The sequence below is a fragment of the Haematobia irritans genome, chromosome 2 (genome assembly GCF_050003625.1).
Source record: "Haematobia irritans isolate KBUSLIRL chromosome 2, ASM5000362v1, whole genome shotgun sequence".
Taxonomy (NCBI): Eukaryota; Metazoa; Arthropoda; class Insecta; order Diptera; family Muscidae; genus Haematobia; species Haematobia irritans.
In genome coordinates this window covers 173088711-173100714 of record NC_134398.1, presented here as the reverse complement: position 1 = coordinate 173100714, position 12004 = coordinate 173088711, and the positions used below count along the sequence as shown (strand labels likewise).

General features: G+C 34.0%; 1 protein-coding gene across 2 annotated transcripts; it reads right to left on the bottom strand.

Annotated features, from left to right (window-relative positions):
- Window positions 1-2878: 2878 nt before the first annotated feature.
- LOC142226706 (32 kDa beta-galactoside-binding lectin lec-3-like) lies at window positions 2879-11575 on the bottom strand. Of its 2 annotated transcripts, none has more exons than XM_075296841.1 (3): window positions 11447-11575; window positions 4089-4204; window positions 2879-4020 (listed from the first exon to the last, which is right to left on the bottom strand). In XM_075296841.1, exons 1-3 carry the CDS (start codon window positions 11459-11461, stop codon window positions 3099-3101), a joined length of 1053 nt encoding a protein of 350 aa, XP_075152956.1. In that variant the 5' UTR covers window positions 11462-11575; the 3' UTR covers window positions 2879-3098. The 2 variants fall into 2 exon arrangements, with proteins under 2 accessions (XP_075152956.1, XP_075152955.1); XM_075296840.1 differs by lacking the exon at window positions 11447-11575 and adding an exon at window positions 4271-4425.
- Window positions 11576-12004: the final 429 nt, after the last annotated feature.

Sequence of the window (12004 nt, the reverse complement as noted above, 5' to 3'; positions counted from 1 at the left end):
TACTGTAAAATGTGTCTTATTAAAGACTTAAAGTCAGAAAAGAACAGTAAACGAAATGGACTGTGCTGTTGGTTCAAAAATAATTTTAATTATTGAAAAAAAAAAAATAAAAATTTACCCCTGTAAAAATTGGGGGATCTAAGTAGATATGATTAGATCTCAAAATTGGCCGCCTTGGATCCAAGCAGACTTACTTAGATATGATGAGACACTATTAGATATTATTATATTCAATTCCACATATGACGAGATCAAACATTAGATCCAACTGTATATAGGGATAGATATAATCATATCTAAGACATTAGATCTAGGCCAATTTTGAGATCTGATCAGATCTAATTCCATAGTAATTATATATGATTAGATCTTACCATTTTTTGGATCTACTCATATCTAATTGTATCAAATTAGATCTCTCAATTTTTACTCGGGTAGTAACAAGCGAATTTTTATGGTGATAAAAGTTTAAAATTTTCGAAGAGTTAAAAAAATTCGTGTAGTTTCAATAAAAATGGGGATATAATCCGCTATACTCTATAAAATCTTTATACAAGGTTCCAACATATTCCTGAACTTTATTATGAACGAAGTCCTCTTTGGCTGCCTGCTGGTTTTCAATGATTTTGTCAGATCCTCTCAGTAGGATCTCTTGGCATATGAAAGTGGCGTCAAACAAAACATCACATTTTTATTATTCGCGGAATAATTCGAGACCACCCTTGTTCACCCTGAGTTTAAGGTGAGAGTATCTTTAGTTTTAATTTATAGAATTTAAGTTTTTTGTTTTATTATTTTACGTGGTTTGTGGACGGTTTATGGCAAAAAGAAGGATTAGTAAGAACACGCATTCAATTCGGCGGTACACACAAAAAAATATTTTTCTGATTCAATCACGAAATTAATTGATCCAATTAATTTTTTAATTGAAATGTCTTCAATCACAGAAATGATAGTATCAATTAAAAAATTAAAAAAGTCAATTAAAAAATTAATTGATCCCATTAAAAACTTAATTGATACTATAAATTTGTGTGATTGATTTTTATTTCAATTAAAAAATTTGTTGAATCAATTAAATTGTTAATTGAATATTTTTTAAAACTCAATTAAGATTTTAATTGGAAAAATTTTCGTAATTTTTTTTCTGTGTAAGTACTATCTAATTTTATTACTTCATTTCATATTTTTAATTCTAATTGTTCCTTCATTTACAATATTTATACAATTCATTTACTTAATATTACAACTGTGATGAACTCATTTGACATACGTTCATTTTTAGAACAGACTAATTCAATATAAGGAAGTTCAGCAATTTTATGAAATATTGGCATTAAACTCCAACAACCCTCAAAAATCGAAAATCCTGAAAAAATCGAATTTTTTATATGAAAAACGTATTTTGCCTATAGCTCTTAAACTATGGGCCTTAGATGAGCTTCAATCTGTAAAAAGATCGAATTGTGAATTACCTATATCATCCCATAGCGAAAAAGAATTGAAATCATTACCACCGTGGTGCGATGGTTAGCATGCCCGCCTTGCATACACAAGGTCGTGGGTTCGATTCCTGCTTCGACCGAACACCAAAAAGTTTTTCAGCGGTGGATTACCCACCTCAGTAATGCTGGTGACATTTCTGAGGGTTTCAAAGCTTCTCTAAGTGGTTTCACTGCAATGTGGAGAGCCGTTCGGACACGGCTATAAAAAGGAGGTCCCTTGTCATTGAGCTTAACATGGAATCGGGCAGCACTTAGTGATAAGAGAGAAGTTCACCACTGTGGTATCACAATGGACTGAATAGTCTAAGTGAGCCTGATACATCGGGCTGACACCTAACCTAACCTAACCTATTACCACTTTTAGAACCCACAAATTCCTTCTAAATCCTGAAAAAAAAATTATTTATATATGAAAACTTATTTTTCCCGTACCACCTAAATTATGCGTCCTAGGGTAAAAAAATCGAAAAAATCGGTTTTTATACGAAAATTTAATTTGCTAATATCTTCTAATCTATGGGCCTAAAGCTTATTTTGCTTATGTTATATCTCCTAAACTAAGCGTCGTAGAGCGAAAAGCAAGTTAACTCGTGACTACAACCAAAAAATCAATTTTCAGATAATCGAAATTTTTATATATAGAACTAATTTTGCTTATATCTCCCAAAGTATGCATGCGCCCCCCAAAGCGGAAAGGAATTTAATTCGAGGCCATATCTAAAAATCGAGAATTCCATCTCAATCTTGAAAATATCTAAATGCAAAATTTCGTTTGCTCATATCTCCTAAACTAAGCGACCCAGAGCGAAAAGGAGTTTAATTGCCTACAAAAAATCGAAAATTCCATTCAAAACTTGAAGAACGGGAAATTCTTATATGAAAAATTTATTTTGCTCATATCTCTCAAACTATGCGACAATGAGTTTAATTCGTGTCCACGCCCACAAAGCTAACACACCATCCAAATCCTGAAAAAAATCTCAATTCTTCTATGAGCTCAAATCGCGATTAACTTCAAAAAGCAACAATTCCATCCAAATCGTGAAAAATATCGATTTTTTATATGAACAACTTATTTTAATCATAGAGCGTATTGGAGTTTAGTTCTTGACCGTCTCCGGCATTTCAAATTTTTTACTGTTCCTGAGATCTTACATTCTTTATCATTTTCCATATTTAAGTTTCTCCATCGAGCCGCCAGTCGCCTTCTTATTCAGAATGATATCTTCTGTTTTGTGGCCAGTTTAATGTTTTCCTCAGCCAGTTTGTTGATCGTATTTGTCCGCCAAGATGGGAATACTTACGTACTTGTTTCAGTATGGTTCGGAATCAGGTATTCTTCTTTCTGTAAGAATTTCAGCCTTGTATGATAGTTAATTTTTTTATATTTAGTTTATTTTAGTTTAATTATTTTTTTGGTCAATATTATTTAACAGTTTAGTTTGTATTTTCTCATAGTCAACAAAATAGGATTTTAACAATATTTTAATCTAGAAATAATCAAGGATTTATAATTGATATAGGGTTTTTGTTTTACTAATTGCATTGCTTTATCACGATTTATTTTCGAGCATACCAAGCTCACAACCATCTCTAATCACCTTCTTCAATTTCGATATCGAAGAGTTTGATATCACCGGCCACCACCAAGGTATCGACATTTTTAGGATTGACTTTATAGGGATAAACCATTATGGGTTTACGATTGATATAGATCTCGAAGGCCTTCTTTCCACGAACTAGCATCAGATGAAATGCAGCACCAGGTCTTAGACCAGTGGATAATTCCGATTTATTTTCTCCCGACCAGCGGCCATTGGCAAATGAGTTACGAGATACAATCGGTTCACCAGTTTCTCCATCGGAACGAGCATTAAAGTGGAACTCTAGCAATAGAGCCACTGTAGGTTGGGGCCATATGTGTTGACCCACCTGGAGACTTAATCTAAAGGCTTTGGCTTTGGGGCGTATACGCCCCGTCACAGCCATGCTATAGCCATACTCTAGGAACCCTCGGGGAAATGAGGCAAAATAAGGCAAAGGAAGGGAACGTTCTACATCTTTCTCATTATCTTCATCTTCATAATCCTCATAATAATCATAGTCCGCAGGATCATAGATACCCGTCTCTGCATGACGATTGCTTATATGCACGAAATGTTTCGATTTCTCCGCCCGCTGAGGATAGTCTGTAACAATTTTCCTTTCCACATGGATATCCTCAACATCTCCACGAATCTCTATGGCACGTATATCATGGAAAGGTAAACGATGTTGATATTTGGCAACATGGAAACCATCAATGGCTATAAGAAATGCATCGACAGTGAAGAGTATTTGTAGTAGGAATTCAGAACCAGTATGGAGGGTAAATGGAATTTCCGCTTGGGTTTCTTCGGTACTCCAATAGCCTTTAATGCGGGAATTACGGCCAATAATATTGCGATTCATAATGCTAGCCATACGCAAAGCAATATCTTTGGATGAATTCTCCAAACAAAAATCAACAATGAATCTAAAATCAAAATGGGAAGGGACATTTTTTGTTAATTTTTATAATCATTGAGAAATAAGCCCTCTTACCTTTCTCCATTTGCATGTGTTGTCCCCCGTATTAGAAATGTCAATCCCTCTTGAATGTGACCAAGTTTGTTATTTGCATAAACAGGATCTCCACTAATGTCTTCATTTATCGAGTCCTACAATTAAACCAAAGAAATATTTCTCATTAGAAGTTTTGGAAATAATGCCCTAATTTATCTCACTGTAGATCCAGAGCCCCAGCCAAAGCATAATGAAAACATTTTCGAAATTTGAAAATTCCCTTATAGTTAATATTTTTTTTTTATGTAATAAAATTATAATTTTGAAAATTTCCAAAAATTCTATAAATACATTTTTTTTTTGATATTTCTTATTTGTGTATGACAAATAAATACAAAAAAAAAACAAACAAAATAAATGAAAATTTCTGAATGGGCCCAAAATCCGTGTTGCAAATATTGGAGAATTTCCTCCAAAATGGGTAACTTGTGTATTTAGAATAAAATTGTAATTCACACATACATGATTAGTTTTGGGACAAAAGCCTCGCATTTTGTGGACAAGAACCATAAATATACTGGCAACACTACTCTAAACAAGTGAATGTACAAGAAATTTTTAAGAAAGCATTATCAAAATGACATTTTGTCAAACTGGCATAATTAATATTTTAATTAGAAGCGTAAAAACCTAACTGGCTTTATTTATTAATTTATTAAAAAAATTATTTCCAATTAAAAATATTATTGAAACTTTTTGATAGCAAATAATAAGTTTCTATATATTTTCTATATACTTTATATTGGCTAATTAAATTATTGCTCAAATCCAATAAAAAAAATAAAATGTTTAATTGGATCAATTATTATTATTATTTTTTAATTTCCTATACTACTAACTGTACATGCAAGGAATCATAGCAATCGGTTCATATATAGATATAGCTCCCCTATTTTCCTATATTATCGTCTCCATAATTGGAGAATTTGCTATTAAAAATTAATTGAATCAATTAATATTGTGATTGAAACCAACGGTTTTTTACTGTGCACATAATTGACTGTCTCAATGAAAAACTGAATTCTTTAAAAAGAACTTTAATAAGGAGTATTTTAATTAGGTATATTTTTTATACCCATAGGATGGAGGTATATTAACTTTGTCATTCCGTTTGTAACACATCGAAACATCGATCTGAGCATGTCCGTCCGTCCGTCTGTTGAAATCACGCTAACTTCCGAACGAAACAAGCTATCGACTTGAAACTTGGCACAAGTAGTTGTTATTGATGTAGGTCGTATTGTATTGTAAATGGGTCATATCGGTCCACTTTTACGTATAGCCCCCATATAAACGGACCCCCAAATTTGGTGTGCAGACCCTCTAAGAGAAGCAAATTTCATCCGATCCGGCTGAAATTTGATACTCGGTGTTAGTATATGGTTTCTAACAACCATGCAAAAATTGGTCCACATCGGTCCATTATTATATATAGCCCCCATATAAACCGATCCCCCGATTTGGCTTGCGGAGCCTCTAAGAGAAGCAAATTTTATCCGATCCGGCTGAAATTTGGTAGATGGTCTTTGTATATGGTCCTTAAAAACATGCAAAAATTGGTCAACATCGGTCCATAATTATATATAGCCCCCATATAAACGGACCCCTAAATTTGGTTTGCAGACCCTCTAAGAGAAGCAAATTTCATCCGATCCGGCTGAAATTTGGTACATGGTGTAAGCATATGGTCTTTAACAACTAAGCAAAAATTGGTCCACATCGGTGCATAATTATATATAGCCTCCATATAAACCGATCACCAGATTTGACCTCCGGAGCTTCTTGGAAGACCAAATTTCATCTGATTCGGTTGATATTTGGTACGTGGTGTTAATATATGGCCTCAAACACCCATGCTAACATTGGTCGAAATCGGTCCATAATTAAATATAGCCCCCATATAAACCGATCCCCAGATTTGACCTCCGGAGCCCCTTGGAAGAGCAAAATTCATCCGATTCGGTTGAAATTTGGTACGTGATGTTAGTATGTGGTATCCAACAACCTTGCAAGAATTGGTTCATATCAGTCCACAATTATATATAGCCCCCATATAAACCGATCCCCAGATTTGACTTCCGGTGCTTTTAGGAGAAGTAAAATTCATCCGATCTGGGTGAAATTTGGTACGTGGTGGTAGTAGGTATATGATATTTAACAACCATGCCAAAAGTGGTCCAAATCAGTCCATAATCATATATAGCCCCATATAAACCGATCCCGAGATTTGGTTTTGGAGCAAATTTGATCCGAGTCAGTTGAAATTTGGTACATTGTGCTAGTATATGGCCGTTAACAACCATGCCTAACTAGTTCCATATCGGTCTATAGTTATATATAGCCTACAGATAAATCGATCCCCAATCACACAAAAATTGGTCCATATCAAGTTCATAACTGTATATAGCCTCCATATAAGCGATCCCCATATTTCAATTCTGGCCCCCTACGTACCGTGCAAAAGTCCATATCGATTCGTAATTATTTTTAGACTTACCTATACATACCTTTTTTGTCTAATATATACCACGTATGTACTAACTCACAATTTAGAAAACGATGTTAAGAAATTTTAAGATACCACAACCCAAGTAATTCGATTGTGGATGACAGTCTTTCGTAGAAGTTTCTACGCAATCCATGGTGGACGGTACATAAGATTCGGCCTGGCCGAACTTACGGTCGTATATACTTGTTTTTGTTTAATATATACCCCGTATGGACAAACTTACAATTAAGAAGACGGTGTTAAGAAGTTTTAAGATACCTTGCCATCGGCAAGTGTTACTGCAACCCAAGTAATTCGATTGTGGATGGCAGTATTTAGTACAAGTTTCTATGCAATCCATGGTGGAGGGTACATAAGATTCGGCTTTGTTAATTTTCGTAATTGTTACCACAATTGCACCCATCTTGAACTTCGTATGGCGCTAAAGTCATTTTTGCAATTTTGAACTCAAAATGTTTCCTTCAAACTATAAATTTTCTTTAAAATGTAAAAAAAAATAATTGCGTCTAATAAATTTCTTTGAATTTGCCGCAAATTATTATATTTTTATTTTTGTGATATCGGCGTTTGTAATACAGGTTTGCTGAAATTTTCTAAAATTAGCCTAAATTTTCCTTCCTGGTGAGTTCTTTTTTTTTTTTTTTTTTGAAGGCACACCCAAAAATGAAAGAAAATGTCGGTTTATTTTAGAAATTGTAAATGAAAAAGGTTTCAGATTGTAGCATGTGACAAATAAGTTAATATTTTTTTGTCGAATTAAAGAAAATTTGTTAAAAATACTAGCAAAAAAATATGGAAGTTGTTCCAAAGGTACAACGTTAAAAGCACTTCCAAAAATGTCCTCACAAAGATGTTCTTTTTTAACTACGTAGGAAGTTATATTAATTGAATTTTTTATAAGTCGCTTTTTATACCCACCACCATAGAATGGTGACGGGGGTATTATAAGTTTGTCATTCCGTTTGTAACACATCGAAATATCGATTTCCGACTATATAAAGTATATATATTCTTGATCAGGGAGAAATTCGAAGACGATATAACGATGTCCGCCTGTCCATCTGTCTGTCTGGCTGTCTGTCTGTCTGTTGTAATCACGCTACAGTCTTCAATAATGAAGCAATCGTGCTGAAATTTTGCACAAACTCGTCTTTTGTCTGCAGCCAGGTCAAGTTCGAAGATGGGCTATATCGTTCCAGGTTTTGATATAGTCCCCATATAAACCGACCTCCCGATTTGGGGTTTTGGGCTTATAGAAATCGTAGTTTTTATCCAATTTGCCTGAAATTTGAAATCTAGAAGTATTTTATGACCATAAAGAGGTGTGCCAAAAATGGTGAGTATCGGTCCATGTTTTGGTATAGCCCCCATATAGACCGATCTCCCGATTGTACTTCTTGGGCTTATAGAAACCGCAGTTTTTATTCAATTTACCTGAAATTGGAAATCTAAAGGTATTGTAGAACCACAATCACATGTGCCAAAAATTGTGAGTATCGGTCCATATTTTGGTATAGCCCCCATATAGACCGATCGCCCGATTTTACTTCTTGGGCTTATAGAAACCGCAGTTTTTATTCAATTTACCTGAAATTGGAAATCTAAAGGTATTGTAGAACCACAATCACATGTGCCAAAAATTGTGAGTATCGGTCCATATTTTGGTATAGCCCCCATATAGACCGATCGCCCGATTTTACTTCTTGGGCTTATAGAAACCGCAGTTTTTATTCAATTTACCTGAAATTGGAAATCTAGAGGTATTGTAGGACCACAAATACGTGTGCCAAAAATTGGCACATTGAAACCGTAGTTTTTTCTGATTTGCCTTAAATTGTAAATATTCTGGTATTTTAGGCTCACAAAGACGTGTATCGGATTAAGCTTTTATCGGTTCATTTGGTAATGCCTCTATATAGACCGACTTCACTTCTTGAGGGTGTAGAAGGCGCACTGAGATATATGGGAGATATATCCAAATCTGAACCGATTTCAAGCAAATTTGGCACGCATAGTTACAACGCTAATTCTACTCCCTGTGCAAAATTTCAACTAAACCGGAGCAAAAAATTGGCCTCTGTGGGCAAATGAGTGTAAATCGGGCGAAAGCTATATATGGGAGCTATATCTAAATCTGAACCGATTTGGCTGATATTTTGCAAGTTTTTCGAGACTCACAAAATATTCGGATGTACGGAATTTGAGGAAGATCGGTTGATATACACGCCAATTATGACCAGATCGGTAAAAATATATATGGCAGCTATATCTAAATCTGAACCGATTTTTTCCAAAATCAATAGGGATCGTCTTTGAGCCGAAACAGGACCCTATACCAAATTTTAGGACAATCGGACTAAAACTGCGAGCTGTACATTGCACACAAAAATACATCAACAGACAGAGAGACAGACGGACAGACAGACGGACAGACAGACAGACGGACATCGCTAAATCGACTCAGAATTTAACTCTAAGCCGATCCGTATACTAAAAGGTTGGTCTATGATTACTCCTTCTTGGCGTTACATACAAATGCACAAACTTATTATACCCTGTACCACAGTAGTGGTGAAGGGTATAAAAATATGGGAAACGTTTAAATCTGAAGCAATTTTAAGGAAACTTCGAAAAAGTTTATTTATGATTTATCGCTCGATATATATGTATTAGAAGTTTAGGAAAATTAGATTAATTTTTACAACTTTTCGACTAAGCAGTGGCGATTTTACAAGGAAAATGTTGGTATTTTGACCATTTTTGTCGAAATCAGAAAAACATATATATGGGAGCTATATCTAAATATGAACCGATTTCAACCAAATTTGGCACGCATAGTTACAATGCTAATTCTACTCCCTGTGCAAAATTTCAACTAAATCGGAGTTAAAAATTGGCCTCTGTGGTCATATGAGTGTAAATCGGGCGAAAGCTTTATATGGGAGATATATCCAAATCTGAACCGATTTCAAGCAAATTTGGCACGCATAGTTACAACGCTAATTCTACTCCCTGTGCAAAATTTCAACTAAATCGGAGCAAAAAATTGGCCTCTGTGGGCAAATGAGTGTAAATCGGGCGAAAGCTATATATGGGAGCTATATCTAAATCTGAACCGATTTGGCTGATATTTTGCAAGTTTTTCGAGACTCATAAAATATTCGGATGTACGGAATTTGAGGAAGATCGGTTGATATACACGCCAATTATGACCAGATCGTTGAAAAATATATATGGCAGCTATATCTAAATCTGAACCGATTTTTTCCAAAATCAATAGGGATCGTCTTTGAGCCGAAACAGGACCCTATACCAAATTTTAGGACAATCGGACTAAAACTGCGAGCTGTACTTTGCACACAAAAATACATCAACAGACAGACGGACAGACAGACGGACAGACGGACAGACAGACAGACGGACATCGCTAAATCGACTCAGAATTTAATTCTAAGCCGATCCGTATACTAAAAGGTTGGTCTATGATTACTCCTTCTTGGCGTTACATACAAATGCACAAACTTATTATACCCTGTACCACAGTAGTGGTGAAGGGTATAATTACAAAATCCACTTTTTCCTAATGTGAACACTTGAGATTTCTAATTAGATTTCGGTACTACAAAAGTGGATTTCGAGCCTAGTGTGAATAGCCCATTCACATTAAATTGGCTTAGTGAAATAGAGGGTTCACTTTTTTGAGTGTTTGTAATACAGTTCAGTTAAAATTTTCTAAAATTAACCTAAATTTTCCTTCCTCGTGAGTGTAGTGATATGATAAATTTCTCATATAGTAACTATTAAAGTGATATTATTATTATTTTTTTTTTTTATTGCTAAACATATTCACGATATTTGAGAAAAAAAAACATGCCTATTCTTTCGTTTTATTATGAAATGAAAATTGCCGGTAATTTCCCAACAATTGTTTACCAATATAAATGTACAGAAATATTTACTTCCACAATTTCATCTATCAACGGCATTTAAATTTCTGCATGTATTCAATGTAAGCATAAACAAAATCTTCATATGTATGTTCACATGACGCCGCTTGCAGCACTAGACTAGGTGTTTTAGAACACACAACATATTTATTTTCAGTGTATTGTTTTACACGCACAGTAATAAATTTTATTTTCTTACATCATTTTGGTCACAATTTAAAAATAATTCCAAAATCTTGTGGATCACGTCATTTGAGAACGATGTTCAATGAAGGTGATTATGATGTTGTTGTCTATGATGATGATGACGACGACAATCATTGCTAGCAGCAATGATTTGCACAATTCAAAACAGTGATTTATACGTTGTGTGCTATAATGTTTCGGAACTTTTATTATTTTTTTTTTTTTCCTGAAGATGTAATAATAAAATATCTAAATATAAGCAGTGGATATATAGGAAAAAAACACATTATGGGTATGTATGTTAATTGCTCCCTAATTTCGGTTGATGTTACCAAAAACAAAATTCAAAACAACAAGCACCTGTTAAAATGAGCGTTAGGTCTCAAGGTGGCCAAACGTTATCTCATTTAACTGGCTTTATAACGTTAGAATTCACACAAACACTCACGCACGCACACACATATGCACACCCACTTGTTTCGTATATTTCAATGACCTTGATATAGAATGCGTACAAAATATAATCGATTTTTTCTCTCGCTTGCTCTCAGTTGTTTGTAACCAATGTTTTTTTCTAATTAATGAAATATAACGTAATTCTTGTATTATTTTACTTAAAGATTCAAAATAATCAGCACTTTCTTTTATAGAAAAACATTTTTACTACATTGTGGTTTACATTAATATTCACTCACATCTATAATTTCCATTTTATTTTTAGATATTAACAAGTGTTGAACCTATTGTTTTGGTTTGTGTTACAACAGTACAAGTCTTCTAATGTTTACGTTTTAACTTGAACTGCTATTGGCTCTCTGGTGTCTCTATGACAGGAAATCAAAGCCAAAACAGGGGGTTGCCATTTTGACAGCATTGATTGGGGGCCAAACAGCTTTGCCACCTTTCGCTATTTTAGTTGTGTGAGAGTGAGATGTTGTCCAGTGACCGTTACATTTATGCATATTTGAATTTGGTAAATGTGAAACATTTCTACTGAAGTAAGAATTGATTGAATGTGCTATAGAATGACAATATTAGAATATATTATTGTAATTGGAATATTGGAGAGAAAATATTACAATTATTTGTTATTATTGTTATTGGTTATTTTTTATTTTCCAGTTGGGAATATTTATATATTAATAAAATAGTCATAATTGTGTCAGCGCACTCCTATCTAAATATAATTTAAAATGTATTTCGTTAAAAACTAAAAAATAAATAAATAAAAACAAGTATATATGGCCGTAAGT